Here is a 20,510-nt window from a genome sequence, read left to right as displayed (position 1 = left end):
AGGCTTTAGTAGATAGTAAACACTCATATGACATACTTTAGTAGATAGTAAACACTCACATGACATACTTTAGTAGATAGTAAACACTCACATGACAGGCTTTAGTAGATAGTAAACACTCATATGACAGGCTTTAGTAGATAGTAAACACTCACATGACAGGAAACACTCACGTGACAGGCTTTAGTAGATAGTAAACACTCACATGACAGGCTTTAGTAGATAGTAAACACTCACATGACGTGTCTAGGTTTATTATTTTGCTGACCAAAATAATGTCATGGAATTTATCCATTCTTTTAAAATGTTTATAATCGTTCGTCATTCACTTTGTAAGAGTTGTTATTTTGACAGATTGTCCTAGAGATACTCCTTTTACACATTGAGTCTCCATTAAGACAGAGGTATGGGACTAAGATACGAGACCTTTCCTGTAAGACTTCACGAAAGGTGAAGACAACAAACAGTGATTAATCTCATCTTTTGCAATAGAGTTTTCTTAAATAGTGATTTGGGAAAGTCAAGATACTTTTTGACATCATACTAATAAGTACTGATGCTTAAGAAATTTTGATTTTGGAACCAAATTCATCAATCCATTTTAAAAGACACTGCTAATACAATTATATACAAACTCGAAATTTCATTAGCGCTTACTGAGACACTATTATAATCTCTATACAAATTTGAGAACTTCTCGTCCTACTAGCTTAGGAGTTAAGATTTGAGATTCTATGGATTTTTTTAGTACAGGGACAACATTGTCATCAAGTTAGAATATGAGACCGTGTGCAATAAGGTTCCCGAATAAGCATTTAAATCGTAGAAAGAAATGTTTCTATAAACTCTAAGATAATATTTAAACTTCAAAAACAAGACAAGTATCTGCTCTATCTAATCAGCAAACACCAATTTGATATACTGTTGTATTATACTGGTGTAGATAATTTAACTTATTTAAAATCTTTAAAAAGAATGACATCCAGATTTTTATTTTTATCCGATAGTAACACCCCTCTCTCATTTAACAAAATAAAGTTCCAAAAATATGAAACAATGAAATCAGGAAACCGATTAGCATTTTTATAAAATGGAGCTTGATATGAATTAAGGAAAAAACTTTGAACTTCCACAAATGCTGTATTAGATTAAAATGAACCATTGAATTGGGAACAAAACTTTTAAGGAAATGGCAATAATTCTTAACTAGTGCGCCAAAAAAAACAAAAAAACAAAAAACAACAACAAGAAGTTGTGCATTGCATTTGTGTCATCTCAAAATTCAACCCGATCGCATCATTGCCTGTACTTTTAGATGACAACATGAAGACAAGTGATCAATCTTATAAATCCTATAGAGAATACAAAATTACGAGAAAGGCAAAGACCGATCTCTAGACACACAGGGGTGAGGTCAAATGTTTATCAAGAGTAAGCATTCCCTGCAGATCGGTCATACCCGTCATGAACTCTATATTTTCATCCATCGTGAGCCCCATACTTTCATTGAGGAAATGAAGTAATCCGTAGTCAAAATTAGTATGGATAAAACAACTTAACAATTGGCATGAATCACGTCAGAGAGAATTCGACCTGATGATAGGTAATTTGTAACTTAGTTCATTATAACGATTTGATATGGATAGATATCAATGTTTGAATATTTCCAAATCAATACATGAAAGATGAAGATAATGAACAGTGATCAATCTCATAATTCCTATCAACAATACAAAATAGATAGTTGGGCAGACACGGATCCCTGGACACACCAGAGGTGGGATCGTGTGCTTAGGAGGAGTAAGCATTCCCTATCGACCGGCCACACCCACCATGAGCCCTATATCGTGATCAGGTAAACGAAGATATCCGTAGTCAAAATCAGAGTGTCAAGAACGGGCTAACAACCGGTATGAAACACGTCAGATAGCATGTGACCTATTGATAGGTTATATTGACATACTAGATCGTTATAACGACCATAGAATTTTCAAAATACTTACTTCAATCGAGACTGTTGAAATCCCTGTACCCTCAACTTGTTTGTCAGTAACTTGCCTCGATTTAAAAACTGACAATACGCAGAACAAGCTATTGCGTATCGAATAAGTTACGAGATATAAACAACATATGCAGGCGACAATGGAATATTGCTACATTAATATGGAAAGTCGACGATGGAGAAGCTGAAATCATCCCATTTGTCAAACAGTTGAGTAGTCAGTTTGACGTTACTGTCTACTTTCAATAAAATATCTAAGTATAAAGCAGAAGTGGACGACTCTGTGGTGTCTTTTATTTCGAGCTCACAGGGATATAGCAAATCGACATATGAATGAAAGTTAATAGACAAAACGTTGTCGATATATCTAAATGTCGAATTAAAGGCCACAGCAAGACATTTTTTTTCTTCTCACGTAGAAGATTTTGAATAAATTCTGCTTCATATGAATATAGAAACAGGTCAGTCAACAAAGTAGCACAATTCGTGCCCATGGAAATTCCAACAGACTGTTGGAAGACCTGATCACCAAAGACACTGTCAATGAGGAACTCCTTCATATTTTTTAGTTCGACTTCAGAGTACCTGTTTGTGGAATCAGAGTGGTGTTTAACAAAGTAATTTTTGGATGACTGATCACTAGATATGAATATTTCCTTTTTCCATTTTGTTGAAGTAGCAACTCTCTATGATGTAAAAAATTCTAGTCTTTAACATGAGGAATGGCCGTGTAAAGTGTTGATAAGTCATAGGTTTTAATGTTATTCATTTGGGAAATTTTTTTGAGATTTCAAGTTTACTATAAGTTCTTTAGAATTTTTTAGAATCCACACTTGATTAAGACCACATATTTCGTTCTATAACGTTTTCTACTTTATGTTAAAATGTTACTGTCTTTATTGAGAAATGAAAAACATGAACACAGCATAGTTTTCTAATTGAGGGATGATTGATGAATGTTGGTGCGTTTGTTGTTTACGTCTCATTGAAAACACGGACATTTAGACCTTTCATACGAAACAGGTGGAGTAAACGAATAATAATCATTCCTATAATTCAATTCAAAAGGGCGACTACTAAAACCTGGACCCACCGGTGGTGGGATTAGGCGCCTAGGAGAAGTAATCATTCCCTGTTGACCAGTCATACCCTCTGTAACCTCAGTATCAATGATATCAATTGTAGCACACTTTTGTACGATAATTATGATGTATAATTTGTATTATCTGTTGATGTATCACTTCAAATGAGAAAGAAGTTCAACCAGAAATCTCATCTAAGCACTTTCCCAAATCCAATTCCTTGTTTATGAAGGTAAATAAATACTAGTACAACGTTCGGACATATTTTTTTTCAGAGGAACCTATGACACTGCCTTAGGAATGTGATATTTTTATTGTGCATAACAATGCGTTGTATGTATAATTTGGTGCTTGTTGAATGATTTAGTTGTGATATTACATGCTCAGACACAGATTCCTGGAGTCTGCTCAAAGTATGTAAACATTTTATTGTATTCATATAATACCCTTTTTATGATTTTTATACATTCTAATTTTAAGATCTCCATTCATTACTTCATGAAAACTTTTCCTCCAAATAGTGAAGGCGAACCTCTACAATGTTGTCGACATTACAAACTACGTGGTGATTCATGTGAAGGTAATTTTCAGAATAATATCGGAGAATTTTCAAGTTACTGAACTATTTTTAATTATGGTGATAGATACATTATGTAAGTAAAATCATCTGACAGTATGTTGGCCTGGCATCTTTGGCATAGATTATAAAGAGGACTGTCCTGACGGGTTCTGTGAACGTTTGTGTGCAGAGGTATGTGATTGTTCATGTGACAAGATATCTGGATGTCATTCGTCAAATCAGACTGGTAAGAATAATATTTGTGTGTGATTTTAAGTCTTATTAGCTCCACCTCTGGTTCACTTCAGACATTATAATGCAATTTGGTTTACCTTTGAATCCATCACACTTGGTCGTCTTGTATACTATTGGCATAATTAAAATTTCAATCGTACTAAGAAAACCGTATTTTGGAATTTCCGTAAAAAATAAGCTTTTTTATTCCTTGTATTTTTGTAATAAAGTCCCCGTCATGAATCAATTTCCTGAAGAACTTGATTCCAGACATCTCGAGTTTTCGAGAAATCGGTTGATTGACCAATCATGGTCCTACGCCGTTTTTTGGCAATATTTTAGTCATTTTACGGCAAGAAATCGGGGTTTCAGAGATCCGGTGTCCGAATTCTTGGTCGCCGTATTCCTGGGTACCGATAACCTTGTCATCGGTGACCCGGGTCGCCGCGCCGTGGGAGGTCCCCGGAGGCACTGTATTTGCGGAGAGTATTGCTTCATCACATTACCAGCGTTTACAAACGTAAAAATGCATGAACTCTACTCGTTGAGACCTTCACTTTGATAGGTTACACGATACGCTTCGGAAAACTTTTTTATTTGCACTTAACGACCTCGGACCACCCCGGGCCGACCTCTACTCGTCGACAGCTTCATTGTGGTAGCAGAGGGGGCAACGAATTTGATGGATAACGATAACTCTTTTCCCTCATTCATTTAAACCTGGAAGCTCAACAAATACAGAAAAAATAAATATCAACAGAAATCATTTAGTAGATTTCGTGTCAATTTTGTTTTGTAACGTTACATAACAAGTATGTATACATCTTAGTTTTTTTTTTATTGAAGATGACTGTACCAATGTTTTTCATCCGTTTTCTTAACCATATTTTGGTTTATTGTTATAGTATTTAAAAAAATCTTGACACAAAACTTAAGAGTAATATTCAAAAAGGAAAAAGGAGGAAAACAGCAAAGAGGACAACGAATTTGATAGATACCGATAACGTTTTACAGAGATGCGAATGTTTTTCATCGATGACAAATCTTTTGCCTCATTCGTCTGAACTTGAAAGCTCATGTCAACCCCCTTCTTATTCACCGGGGACGTCCGGGAACCTTACTCTCCAGGGTCCAGCTCTCCGAGGTTCAGGTTTTCGGGATCCAGGTCTCTGGGAACACAGTTTTGAGAAACAGCAAAATGTGTCTTTTACACGGTATCCTTTCCCTTGCTCTTTTAAAGGTTGAATTTAAGGACAGATGTCCTTTCACACAGTATAGGTTTTTTTTACTCAAGTATCCGTTCCCTTGCTCTTTTTAAGGTCAGAGTCAATTAACCTATTTTGTCCCCTCAACACAATCACCCTTTATATTCCAAGGCCCCATATCATCGATCGGGTATTCATCAATACCACCACATTGTCACCCAATATAATAGGTCCATTATCTCCCTAAATACAATAGGTCATTGTATAGTGGGCCCCAAACGTACACCTATCCTACTGTGGCTGTATTTACACCCTTTGCCTCAGGTTGATTGGCTAAACCATTTAGTCCTTATTGGTTAAGATACTGTATTATGATTGGTTAATGATTGGAGGTATTTCAATCCATTAACATTACACAAGCACTATTTTCAAGTGACCAAAAGTACCGTTATTCTATCCTTTTTCAGAATATACCAGTATGAGCCACGATGTGATTTAGATTTGCTAATTGTTATCGCTGACGAAACTAATGAATATTTTTTTAATGGTTAATTCATGTGAAGGAAACGGTTATGATTTTTTAAAATATATATTATGTCGTTGCGCAAGTTTCAGCGGATAGTGTATAGACATTTACAATCAACAATTATGAGATATATCTCAACAAAGATACTCACTTGAATAAATAAATGTTAATTCGTTGTATATGCACATACAAACATACATACATAGATACTAAGGAAAGCTTAAAAGCTTATTTCCAATGGGTTCCTTTGATGCACGGATGTTGTTGACAGGGTATCATGTGGGTGGAAACCGGAGTACCCGTAGGAAACCTACGTACCCATACCCTATGGACAGGACTTGCACCCCATCCCACCCTAGATTAATATTTTTTATTATCACAAAGCTAATCTGTTATAATCACTGCACATGACGTTCAATAAAATAGGTTTCTGGGTGGGATTTGTTTATTTCATTGAAATAACAATAGGCCCATGGGCCACATCGCTCACCTAGATACCATTGCCCTGCTCTTGTTCAGCTATTGTGATTTTTAAAGCGTTTTTCCAATGTTCACTCCCATGAAAAATTGTTAACCCAATCTAGCCTAAAAGGAAAACCGAACTTGAATTCATACAACATTGATATGCCTCAATACCAATATTACTAACATTACGTTGCTGTTCTGAAAAAGTTTTTCATTCATGTATATATGCGATATGTCAAATCTTATACATCCTGAACCTAGAGTTAACAACACGAATAAAAAACTCCACAAAACTTTGGAACGTTTACATTTTGATATGATTTGATGCGGTCCTCTTACTGTTGAAATTGAGACGAATTTTTCTGATAAATTTCCTGTATATTCCCATGTAAAAATCTGATATTCTACTGTGGCCCAATTCTATCCCTGGGCTCCTGAATTGAAAAAAATTCCATTTCAACTACCTGAAAAGGTTTGCATAGTAATATTGTAAATCATGGTCCTACTGTTGTTGAAATGAAGAAGTTTAAATATGTTATCCCTATATACCTCTATTTGAATGTTTGAGCCCCTATGGTGGACAGGACCACAATGTGAAGAAACCTGAATTTGCACTAACTGGGGATGCTATCAAATTTTTATGACTAATCATGGCCCTATTGTTCTTAGGGAATAGATTTAAAGATTTTTTTAAAACTCTATCTGAATGTGATCCCTATTGTGGACCCACGTCGCCCCCCTGGGCATGGCTTGGTTATGGACCACCTCGCCTCTGTGGGTATGGATTGGACAAATTGGAATCTACACTATGGCACGAAGCCTTGTATTCTCTGTACCCAAGGGTGATTTGTACCAACTTTGAAATTGGCGCAGTGGTTCTGACGAAGATGAAAATGTAAATAGTTTACGGACAGACGCCTGGAAATATGTGATCGGAAAAGCTAATCTGAAAGCTCTTTTAGCTGAAGTGAGGTCAAACACTAGCTCTTAATTTGAATAATTTGTGAAAAATATACGCGAAATACCCAAGGCATTGAACATTTAAAACTACAGGGAAAAGGGTAGGGTTTTGTGAGGCAGTCCTTTCTGGGTTTTTGTGTGACTCGACCATTTCTTTAAGGCAGGACAAAATGTAAAGTTTGTTGTTTACTTTGTTTTCTTCCTTTGCATTGAGTTGTTTTAATTTTCCAAGTTTAAAAAAAATATATTTATCAATATCTTCAACTTTATAGCTTACGAAACTTTAAATAAAACACCTCCTTCGAATTCTATTTGTGTTAAAAGTTAATCGCTAACCTTGTAAGCATGTCACATTTGACAAAATTGTTATCTGCATCAATTCATGTACTTTGAATGAACCAAATTTAACCGGAAATATTTAAACACATATGCAAATGAAATTTCCTGTTTGTGAAGGTAGATCAATACCAATAAAATGTTGGGAAACATTTTATTTCTAAAACGTGCCTATGATTCTTGGCATGGTATATCTTCCCAAGTCAAGTGTTATTGATTTATGTACTTATAGTGAGAGGTAACGAATGGATAACCCTTGACTTGTGAAGGTGGTCTTGGTGATGTAATCTTTATGTTATGGACAATAATGCGTTGTACGTATAATTTGGTGTGGCTGTTGAATGGTTTAGTTGTGACGTCAGATGATCAAACAGAGATTCCTGGAGTCTGCTCAAAGTATGAAAACATTTTATTGTATGCTACTCCCCTTGAGATTTTTTATATTTTTCAATGTTAAGATCTCCAATCATTGTTTTATGATAACTTTCCCCCAAGCAGTAAAAGTGAACCTCTACAATGTTGTAAAAATTACAAAGGACGTGGTGATTCATGTGAAGAATTTTGAACTTACTGGACTATTTTCAACTATGGTAATAAATATATAATGAGTAATATCTTCTGACAGAATGCTCGTCAGGCACGTTTGACATAGATTGTAATGAGGACTGTCGTGACGTTTGTGTGCAGAAGTCTGTAAGTGTTCCTCATGTTACAAGGCATCTGGGTGTCAGGTGATTGGGAAGAAAAACGTGTGTGCATCAGTTTAAGTTTTATTCCTCGAATGGGTCAATTTATGAATTCCTGTTTTAAAATTTAGAAATTCATTTCAAAATTAAGGATCATCTCCATCGTGCATAGCTCTTATCCTTGGACGAATTTGGCTTCACTTTTTTGGCACGCTGTTTTTGGCTATATTTAGCTCTAAAACTTCATAGTTATTTCGGATTTCAAACTTTCGGTTGAGCATCACTGAATAGACATTATTTGTCGAAATGCGCATCTGGTGTATCAAAATTGGTACCGTATAAGTTTTACATTATGACCCCTGGGTCGAGGCCTCTGCTGGTGGACTGTTAGTCCCCGAGGGTCTCTACAGCCCAGTAGCTTAGTACTTCGTTACTATCTTGAAAATACGGATGTATATTGAATTGCTGTTATAAAATTTAGAAATTCATTTCAAAATTAAGGATTATCTCCATCGTGCATAGCTCTTGTCCTTGGACGAATTTGGCTCCACTTTTTTGGCACGCTGTTTTGGCTATATTTAGCTCTAAAACTTCATAGTTATTTCGGATTTCAAACATTTCGGTTGAGCATCACTGAAGAGACATTATTTGTCGAAATGCGCATCTGGTGCATCAAAATTGGTACCGTATAAGTTTTACATATATATATATATATATATATATATATATATATATATATATAATGACAAACTTCACAACACTTTACAATAGATATTATATACATATTTGCACATTATATTTTGTTTACTACAGTTCATTAAATTAATGAAATTAAAGTTGGTTTCTGCTTCCACATCATGTGTTCTTGTTCCCAAACTTTGGCGGGCAGAGGTACCGGTGTAATTAGCGAATGGGTGCCAACTATATCTCTGTGCACGCTTTGCTTGCTACGCCCAAACTAACTCGCAACTGGTATTTCAAGTGAATATATACACATGTATCTAAATTTAGACCTGGTGAATATCATTAAATTTACCTGTATGGAAACAAGTTAGGAATAAAATTATATACATGTACATTTAACTCTTTTGTACAAGGTTAAAACTAGGGAAAGTAGTTTGGACATAAAATGTGAAACTTAAAAGAACTTTAAATAATAATGATTAATAATAATAATGATTGGTTTTATATAGCGCCTTTTCCAGCGTATGCTGCTTGAAGCGCTTTACTGTAATCAATGTGCATTATTACTCCGGCAGACCTTATATCAATTTAGAACTTTCTCAGCCTCCTAGGAAGCATACAGTGCAAGCTGCCATTACAAGCGCTAGAGCACTAACATTCTAACAATATCGTTCACTGTCTATAGCCAGGTACCCCTTTTACACTTGGGTGGAGCGAGGAAATTCATGTAAAGTGCCTTTCCCAAGGACATAACGTCAGCCCTGCCGCTGCCAGGACTCGAATCTACGACCTTTCGGTCGAGAGTCTGACGGCCTAACCACTAGGCCACCGACGCCACATAAGACACCTCATTCCAGTTCTGTATTTGTTACTTTTATGCGAAAAGTTGATCGTTAACCTTGCAAGCGCGTCACATTTGAAATGATTGTGTTCTGAATCAATTGATGGATATTGAACGAAATTTGTCTTAATTATTGATAACTCTGTTCAAGCACATTTTTATTTTAAAAGAAATGAATTTCATGTTTGTATAGACAGGGAATAAATGTGACGCTTCACTCTCGGAGACTTCATGAACAGCATCAGCTCGAACAAGACAAATACTAACCCCTGGGTATACCAGTGGTGGGATTAGGTGCCTAGGAGGAGTACGCATCCCCTGTCGACCGGTCACACCTGCCGTAAATCTATCTTTATCAAGTATAAATGTTATGAATTATTACACACTTTCGTATGGTGATTATGGTGCATATTTCGTAGTAATTAAAAATGAAATTTATACAACACAAATATATATTCCTCAACATTTTTTACGTGTCACTTCAAATAGGAAGGACGTTTCACCGGATATTTCATTTCAGCACATATCCAAATCAACTTTCCTGTTTGGGAAGGTAAGTCAGTACTATTAGAATGTTCGGGAACGTTTCCATATTCAGAATAGCTTATGATACTGGTTTTGGTAATGTAATGTTATGATGTGCATAATCCGCTTTTATTTGGTGGTGCTGTTGAATAGTTTATTTGTGATATCACTTGCTCAGATATATAATCCTGGGGTCTGCTCAAAGTATGTAAACATTTTATTGTATGATTGATGATTTTTATACATTCTGATTTTAAATTCTCCATTCATTGCTTTATAAAACTGTTCCTCCAAACAGTGAAGACGAACCTCTACAATGTTGTCTAAATTACAAAATACGTGGTGATTCATGTGAAGGTAATTATCAAAATAATATCTGAGAGTTCTAAACTGATTGGACTGTTTTCAAATATATAAATATGTATTATCAATCTGATTAAAATCAGATCTTTAATCCGCTCCGTTTTTGTAATGTCGCTACACAAACATTACAATAACGGAGCGGATCAAAGATCTGATTTTCATCACAGATTGATATATCATATAAGTAACATCTTCTGACAGAATGTTGGCCAGGCACGTTTGGCATAGATTGTGAGGACTGTCCTGAAGGGTTCTATGGACGTTTTTGTATAGAAGTCTGTAATTGTTCTTCGTGTGACAAGGTCTCTGGGTGTCAGCCGAATTCAACTCAGACTGGTAAGAAAAATATTTGTATGTAATTTTAAGCGTTATTTCTCTGAAATCGCACACTTTGTAGTCTCACATTGATAATTTCATGACCAATAGGCCTTACACCGCGAGCTTGATCCTTTTTTCGCTGATTTATTTCATTTTGATATATTCCCATTTTGAATCCAACAAAGGTGAAGATAACAAACAGTGAGCAATCTCATAACTCCTATTAAGGTGAAGATAACGAACAGTGATCAATCTCAGAACTCCTATAAAGGTGAAGATAACGAACAGAGATCAATTTCATAAGTCCTATAAAGGTGAAGATAACGAACAACGATCAATCTCATAACTCCTATAAAGGTGAAGATAACGAACAGTGATCAATCTCATAACTCTTATAAAGGTGAAGATAACGAACGTTGATCAATCTCATAACTCCTATTAAGGTGAAGATAACGAACGTTGATCAATCTCATAACTCCTATAAAGGTGAAGATAACGAACGTTGATCAATCTCATAACTCCTATTAAGGTGAAGATAACGAACGTTGATCAATCTCATAACTCCTATAAAGGTGAAGATAACGAACGTTGATCAATCTCATAACTCCTATTAAGGTGAAGATAACGAACGTTGATCAATTCCATAACTCCTATTAAGGTGAAGATAGCGAACGTTGATCAATCTCGTACCCCTATAGGGAATACAAAACAGAGTTGAATTGTGTGATTGATTGTATCTTGTTTGTCCCTCTCGATAATTTTTCACTCATATGGAGAAGTCACCAAGACCGGTGAAAGGCTTCAAACTTGGGCCTTTGTTCGCCGCTTACGGCCAATGAGTAGTGAGGGTTCTTTAGCGTGCTACACTCACTGTGATCTCCCATCCATTCTTAAGGTCATTTCCGACGACCCGTGACATTCACAACTGATGCCGAGCGTTTGGCGATGGAAATGTTACTAACTGTTTAAAGGACTTGGGTCTGTCGCGGCCGGGATTCGAACCCGGCCTTCCGCATGCGGGGGGAACACTCGTCTTCTAAAACACCGCGGCGGACATTGAGAGTTGGACAAACACGTATAAATAATAATACAACATTAAAAGTGAACTTATGGAACATTATTTCGCTCAAAGTATTAAATACTTGCTAAAGTGAGACGGGGAAAACAGAAAAAAGCAAACATTAAAATGATCAATCTCACAACTCCTATAAGGGATGCAAAATTAAGAGTTGGGCAAACACGGACCTCTATATATACCAGAGATATGATAATGAACCCTCTCCATCTTCAACAAGAATTTAATTGGTCACATAAGCTACATGAAGTAAGTATAGGTACAGTAAGTATAGGTACAGATGTTAATGACTTTTAATCAGGTTTTTATATCATTTATTTGATATTCTTATATTGCCGGATAAGGATATAAATTTTATTTCAGAGAATTCCAATAATGAGAGCGTTATCATTGGTTCATCATTGGCTGTTTTGTCGGGAATTTAGTTTCGAGGCAATTTGTAAATAAACTACGTAAAATTGACGTTTGTTTGTAACGTGACAAACGGTGTAGGAAAACATAGTGTAATAATTAAAAATTATGTAATAGGTGATATCCACTGCAGAAAGGAGTAAACACGTGATAAATTTTCATGTTGAATCCATCTATTGGAAGATTAAAAGTGAACGTATGGAACATTATTTCTTCTACTATCCTTTACGGAGGGGTGTCCGGGTAGCGCAGAGGTAGCACTCTCGCTTCTCACCGCTGCGACCTGAGTTCGATCCCCATGATCAGCAGTGGTTGTATGTGAGAGGGTATGGCGGTCGCCCGTTCGGACACGTGGGTTTCCTCCCACATCAATAACCCCCTAGCGAAAACATCCGTGCATCAAAGGACCCCATTGGAAATAAGCTTTCGAGCTTTCATGGATTATCCTTAGTATGTATGTATGTATGTTTTTATGTATGTATATAACGAATAATATTTATTTATTTTATATTGACTGCAGAAAAGGAAAGTCTAAACATTAACGTGATGGTAGAATGTCCCTATAGGTGTGAAGTGGGGGAAAAGGGAAATATAACAAACAGTGATCAATCCTATAGGGAATACGATGTTGAAATTTGGGGAAACGCGGACACTTAATCACCAGAGATAGGATAATGTACCTAGAAAGAGTAAGCATCCCCTTATGAATGATCACACCCACCGTAAGCCCTCTCCATCTTTAACAAGAATTAAAATTGGTCACATAAACTACATAAATTAAATATGTGGTAGTATCAGTTGCATGATCTTCCAATTAGATGTGGCTAGTGAGTCACTCCTTTAGCTCGATCGGTAGATCACTGGACACTTGTGCCATAGGTCCAGGGTTTGATTCCCAACAGAGGCATATACCAGTCTCTGTTACAAATAGAGTTACCGATGTCAGATAATTTTCACCAGAAACTCATTTATCTCTTATTCTTATATTTCCAGATAAGGATATCAATTTTATTTCAGATAATTCCAATAATGAGAGCGTTATCATTGGTTCATCATTGGCAGGAAGTCTTACTTTCATAATAGTTATCGTCATCTACTGCAAAAAGAGGTAAAATGGGAAAATTTCACTTGGCATTGGATGAGAGCTTGGGAAGTCTTCAGAATCATTTGATGATTTGATAATTTTATGGTTTCTATAAAAGAAATTTATCTCGTGTTTGCGGAAATATAAATGTTTCTAGAATTTTTAAATACATAATATGGCGATTCAAATGCCATGTGAAATGGCTTGTATCGTTTTGGCTGTATATCTACGTAGCTCAGTTGACACGTATCGGGGTACTGACACGCAGATCCCGTGTTCAAATCCGCCAAACCGCCGCAGTGGCCGAGAGGTTAGAACGGTCGCTGGCATGCGGAAGGCCGGTGTTCGAATCCCGGCCGCGACAGACCTATGTCGTTAAAATAGGTAGTGACAGTTCCATCGCCAAACGCTCGGTATCAGGTGTGAATGTCACGGGTCCTCGGAGATGACCTTAAAATCGGAAGTCCCGTGTCACAGTAGGTGTGGCACGCTAAATAACCCACACTGCTCAATGACCGTAAGCGCCGAGCATAGGCCTAAATTTTAAGCCCTTTACCGGTCCTGGTGACGTCTCTATATTAGTGAAAAATTATCGAGCGTTAAGCAAGATACAATCAATCAATTAATCAAATCGACCAGCGTCTTTCTTTTTTGTTAAAATAAATTTTTGGAACTCGTGGCTTTTTTCTCCAAATTGCATTTTTAAAACCTTTTGACATATGTACTTATTGCCTATCATCAAATCTTTCAAGACTACGGCATTTCGTGCTGATTTCATAAACGTGTTCAAAGTGTAAAGAGGCAACTTGCTGTTTCTTCTTCCGTGCGAATTGCCTGTTTATTTCCAACGATTTTGATTAAGTATATACTTTTCTTGTATTACAGCAGAAACAGAACCTTAATGACTCCAGATTCATTTATTCAAAAAGGTGATTCTAACTCATATTTCGTATCAAAGATGTTTAAAGTAAATGAATATAATTGGAGAAGTATAATTTTTTCTAGAAATTTCCTAAACTATACACACAGGCGGATTACAAGTCAGTACGATACCATTGAATCGATTCCCTCAACTCAGTCCATCTTCCAGTAACGAAGCTAATAGTGGCGATCCAGAATCAACATTTCACGGCGGGAAGTTTGAACCGTTAGAACCTCAAATGTGTTGTCAGCAAAATGATTTTACTGATAATTCGATAAGTTCAAAAGAGAATAGTCATGCTAAGCTGTTGTCATCAGACAGTGTGTACTGTCATATGAACATGGAAGTCGACCATTACGACATAATAGATTTGCCATTCGATAGTAGTCAGGAAACTGATGAAGACTTCTACTCTCCACACAGTTCAAACAGTTGTTGCAATAATACAGACTCGGGGTGTTCATCGAAAAACAGCGAAAATGGATCTTTATTGTCCGTAAAGCAGTGCAGCGAAACTCTAAACAAAAATTCACAAACAGCAGATATATTTGGAACCCATGACATCCGCGAAATAGGACATTTTAAAACTGGTATGATGAAGAAAAATGGAATTTCATCAGTAAAGGTGAAGATAGAAGCAATGCACTTAGAAGAATTGTCAAGAAAATTGCGTAACTTTCAACAGTACCCTGAAGATACCGAATTCAATGATTTGGTGTAGTTTAAAGTTGCATTCATATGCAAACAACCTCATACAAATAGAAAAATACTAAAAAACAGATGAACCTCATCCGGACAAATACTGAGATACTGAGGAACATCATACAGAAAATACTGAGATACCGATATATTGACGCGCCTTTTACAAAGAAATACTTTTTTCCTTCCACGGAGATTGCAGACATCAAGAAATTAAGATATTGAAAGATTCCAATTTAGAATTTTGAATTAGCTATGACAGAAATTCACATTTTAAAATGGTTTGATTTATATTGGATCATTGTATAAAGCGCTGTTTTCGTATGTATGCAGCTAGTGACACCTGGCGCACTGGATTTATGGGTTACGAGTTTGTGAATATACTACATAGTTTTACATTTCTCTGCATCGCCAACGTATTGTTTTTCTTTTATTTCACAATAACATTAATACTATTATATTCCCCGACACGTCACTGCGAATCAAAGATGAAGCAAAGCACAAACTTCCAAAGCAAAATTCCTATTTAACTGCCAGTCCTAAGGTGCCGAGGTGCAATTATTATGTCAAGATAGTAGCTTCCACAGTTGAAAAGGACGGTGTTGTATCAGTTCAGAGTTTTACTTTTACCGATCGTTTTCGATCAGTGGTCAAATCATTCGTATCGTGAAGAAAGTCAGTGATTAATCTCTTGTATTCACCAAAGGTGACTTTAGAAGTGAGAGTCATGGGTCTTTTAAATGAGACTTTACAAACCAAGGTACCATGTTTCGTTTGGCGTTGATAAAATAAACTCAACCAATGTTAGCGGTCTGAGCACCATGCGTAGGTCTAAATTTGTGACACTTCATTTGCAGCTGATGGCATCCGAATTCTAGGGAAAAAATACAAAGAAACAAACATTTAAAAAGCATATTTCTTTCATTTGTAAAATAACAGGAAACAGATGTGCAGATATATTTTCACAACACGCTTGTGCTATTAGTATATATTTTCAAATTGCATTGCTTGACATTCTTACGTTTCCTGAAAATTGTTTATCCTTTCCAGTTTTTATTCATAGCACAACAATACAAAAATTAGTCTGGAAATAAAGTTCACAGTTACAGAAATGATGAACTTTGTTATATTATGCTTGTAGGTTAAGGTACATAAATTACATAAAGCAGATGATATGATTCTTCAAATCATTCAAACACTCGACATGACATCATGATTTCTGATAAACACTTCAAACATCCACTCCACTAATTAATTGGAATCTCATAACTTGTGATTGAACCTCCACCTGTCACGATCTAGCTTATAGTAACTATATATTCACATAGTATCCAATGAATAACCATCTAACATATTTTGGATGACAAAGAACCGTTGCGTTGGATTACCGAGGTTGCAAGTGAACAATTATCATTTAAAGTTCTTCCCCCCACTAGTAAACGGCTGTAGATTAACGTTATTCTAGATTACATTGGTTGTTTAGTAAATAGGGCTATACGGACCATGGATATCGGCCTGCATAGCTCAGTGGTTAGAGCACCTGACTAGTAATACTGGGGTCCCGGGTTCGATTTCCGGTCAAGCCACATATTTTCTCCTGTCTCCTATACTATATTTGGTGCCGTGACCACCCCTGGATTTGCAGGTTGTCCTACCAGGGCGAAAAGAACCTGGGTTGTGTGTGTCTTCGAGGGCGAAGACTATTTAAGGAGGAAGGAATGTAGTAATTAGGTCTATATAGACAGTGGATATCGGCCTGGATAGCTCAGTGGTTAAAGCTCCTGACTAGTAATGCAGGGGACCCGGGTTCGATTCCTGGTCCAGCCAAGATTTTCTCCTCTTTCCTTTATATACTACAGTTGTCTCGCTTACTGGTTTTATGAAATGCGAAGATAACGAACAGTGATCAATCTCATGACTCCTATAAGCAATATAGAATAGAGAGTTAGGCTAACACAGACCCCTGGATAGATCTGAAGTTCTCGTTTCATTTATGAGTCAAAATTTCTATCTCAAAGTTATTGTCATGCTTGCTTGTCGACAGCTCTAGACTAAACTTTTCTCGCTCACTAGTGAACAGCTCAAATTAAACGTCTAATGCCGCTTACTAGTGAACAGGTCAAGATTAATTTGTAATCTCGCTTCCTTGTGAACAGCTCTAGATACATGTACATGTAATATGTGTTAGATGCTTTTAAATGAATACTGAATTTTAAATGAGAACTTATCTTTATTCGTAATTATGGGCCAGATGTTTGTGCAAAAAATCAACAAGCAATTGTTACCAGACCTGTGCCATACATTTGTCACTTTTAACGCATAATTATCATATATTGTTATAGATTTTGATTACAATCGTATAATGGTTGAAAAACATGTACTGCAGGTACGGCGTCCAGCCAAAATAACTCAAGGAATCGAACAGTTTTGAATAATTTAGTCATAAATTCATAATGGTGTACTCTTCCGTCCCTTTTTCTTGGACTAAATGTGAGCTTGTATTGCTAGTAAAGAATACCTAACCCAGTAGTGAATAGTGATTATGGACAATATATCTACAATTTAAAGTGAAAGTGAAAACGGTTAAGATCTTGTTTTAATTCTTAATTCCGGTCAACCTGTAACACACTGAACGAACAGAAATAGTCATTATTTTTTAACAGTGCACCAAAAATGACATGCGTTAAAGACTTGTCTTGTCTAAAATTTCAGCACTACCACAACATTCCTGTACTTTTAGCAGTGGCGTAGCCTGAGTTAATTAATGGGTACGCCTATTGTAAGGTGAAGTATCTAATAGAGAAAACATGCCGTAACGACAACGGCTTAGACCCGGAAAGGTGTAACACTAACAAGATAGCCAAGATATCACTACCAATAGGGAGACTAATGTACCGCAGATACTGCAGACACTTATTTTTCACCTATGTTTGTAGCATTTAATAGGGTTTTTTATGTGTACGCCCGGGCGTTTTGACGTAATCGTAGCTACGCGCCTGCTTTTATTGACGGTAACGAACACTGATCAATCTTATCAATTCCATTAAGAATACGACATTACAATAAAGGCAAACAGGGGAATCAGACAAGGCTGTCCGATTTCAGCTATTCTATACCTCATTCTTGTCGAAATTCTGTCAAATAAAATTAAAACGAACAACTCAATCCGCGGCTTTACATCTAAAAACCTAGAGAATGAAATAAAAAAAAATCCAACATGCGGACGACATGACAATAGCATTAAGTGATACCGAGTCCCTGAAACAAGCGATTAAAACTCTTAACAGTTTCTGTGAATAAGCAGGTTTAAAAATAAACTTCACCAAATCAGAATACATTTTACTTGGAAACCTTAAAAACCAGTTTGAAACAGTAGAAGGAATTAAAGTAACTTAGAAAGCCGTAAAGTCTTTAGGCATTTATATAGGACAAGACGAAATGAATGTTACAGTAAAAACTGGATGAAAATATATCGCGAAATTGAAATGTTATTTGAATTATGGAAAAGAAGAGCTTTATCTTTATTATAAAACTTATTTATGTTGCAAGCATCTTAGAATTACCAAATACTAAGTTTATAAAAGACATGAATACCTGTTATTTAACTTTTTTGGAATAAAACATAGAATTAAAAGGAGCACATTGAAAGGAGATATAAAGATGGTGTTATAGGTAAGTTGATCTAGAGTCTAAACTGAAAGCATTTTAAAAAAGCAATGTGGATTCCACGCCTTCTTACAAGTAAACATATCATTAAAAATATATAGAGAGTTTCTGAAAAGTATTGACATTATTTAGTTAGTTAACACTTCTGTGTGAGTATAGGCCAATCCGAAAACATGAGTTATCTTTCCTTGATCCGGGACGTAGTGCGCTTGCGTAACAGTAGTTTAAGACTTTCGGGTAGTATATTCGAGAAGCGTCATTATCAACAGTACAGAAGGCAGCAAAGATATTGCTGTATAATTTTACAGTAATCACGCCAACAAATATTTTAACATTTATTAAAAAAAAATCCCAATGCATAGGTTTACTTCATGCACGTGAAAATAACCAACTTTGCATGTAAAGATAATAGAAAATCAATGTTGTAAGTAGAGGAGGATCCCCCCTCCCCCGATTGAATGTTCTATCGTTAAAGTGAAGTGCCTGTCCCGAGACGCTTTTAGATTATTCTAACTACCCCACCCCCTATTTTCCAAGATTGTACGTGTTTTATGACTGAAATTATAATACATGTATATAATATATTGCATACATTTCCTCAAAATCTTTAGCCTGTGTTTTAATACAGTCAGATTTATAATAGAATATCAGAAGTTACTTGTTCAATATCAATGTAGTACATTTTGAAAATGTCCATCTCTTCGATTGGCGAGTAAAATTTATCCCAACCTGCACTTGTAAGTGAGAGGCCACTGACATATTTCTAGCTGTCTGTCCACAAACTTTATACAGTTTCAAATACAAGTATAACCATAAGGAAATTCGTCGTCACAAACCATCTTTAAAATGACATTTTCACATGCAATGTTTTGAAAATAAAATAACTTATAATTGAACGCCCTGAATTTATAGTTGGCTAGAGTGTGTACCTGTAAATACAGCCATTTTGGGTAAATTATTTGGAGTTTTACTCAAATTATTATGTAAATTTGTGGCGAAAAGGGGAATCCAAATCTGTCATTGCAATTTCTGTTATGACACGATACGTGCCTATACATAATCAAGTACATTTCAAGGGGGCTAAAACGAGTAAAAGAGGGAAGATACAGAGACGTCAAAAGCATTCTATTGGGGGTTAAACTTACCTTTCCCCAGAGAGTACATCTGAGAATGTGGCAGCCCCCCCCCCCCCCCCTCCGGATCACACAGATCTATGAAAAATAATCTATATCAATCGAGCAATATTGATCAAAATCAATTTTAAAAAAATAATTTAATTAACTATTTTTCTGCATTTACAACATATCATTTGATATTAACAATTCCAGCTTATGCAGCAGTGTACAAATGATTTGCACACAGAATGAACACGTCGAGGTACTTTGGAGAAAATTACCCAAACATTGTAGTCTGGTTTATTTTTGGAAGAGTCGATTGGTAGTTGTGGAATAATTTTAGCCCTGATAAAACAATGAGAGCGTTGATTTCCTAATTTAATTGATTTTTTTTACTATTTTAAAAGGGGGGGGTGTTAGGCAAGATCTTTGCACGTGTCGATCCTTGTGAGATGCCATCATCTCTTGAGAATCAGAAGTTCTGTTCTGATTTCATACAAAATAATTATGCCAGTCGTAAGTAAGCAAATGAATGTCTGCGTGATTTCCAATTTAATTTTTAACGCCCCCCCCCCCCCCCAATCACACCCGATTCGATCAAGAAATTCGTTTTTGTTTCCATTAACATTTTCTTACTATCTCGTACAAATGATTTCAACTGTTTTCGATTTTGAACAATACCCATATTAATATAACTCTTATAATGTATGCGAAGTATGAGTGTGTTACTACCCAGAAGTTGTCATATTCAC

The 20,510-nt window shown here is 36.0% G+C and overlaps 1 protein-coding gene across 1 annotated transcript; it reads left to right on the top strand.

The window, feature by feature from the left end:
- Positions 1–8,945: 8,945 nt before the first annotated feature.
- On the top strand, positions 8,946–16,089 carry LOC125660446 (uncharacterized). Its single transcript, XM_056150346.1, has 6 exons — positions 8,946–10,309; positions 10,404–10,462; positions 10,670–10,804; positions 13,266–13,380; positions 14,242–14,285; positions 14,386–16,089. Exons 1-6 carry the CDS (start codon positions 10,215–10,217, stop codon positions 14,997–14,999), a joined length of 1,062 nt encoding a protein of 353 aa, XP_056006321.1. The 5' UTR covers positions 8,946–10,214; the 3' UTR covers positions 15,000–16,089.
- The last annotated feature ends 4,421 nt before the right edge of the window (positions 16,090–20,510 follow it).

Source organism: Ostrea edulis, chromosome 9 (assembly GCF_947568905.1).
Source record: "Ostrea edulis chromosome 9, xbOstEdul1.1, whole genome shotgun sequence".
Classification (NCBI taxonomy): Eukaryota; Metazoa; Mollusca; class Bivalvia; order Ostreida; family Ostreidae; genus Ostrea; species Ostrea edulis.
Note: the sequence above shows the minus strand (reverse complement) of the source record. Positions and strands in the feature narration are given on the sequence as shown.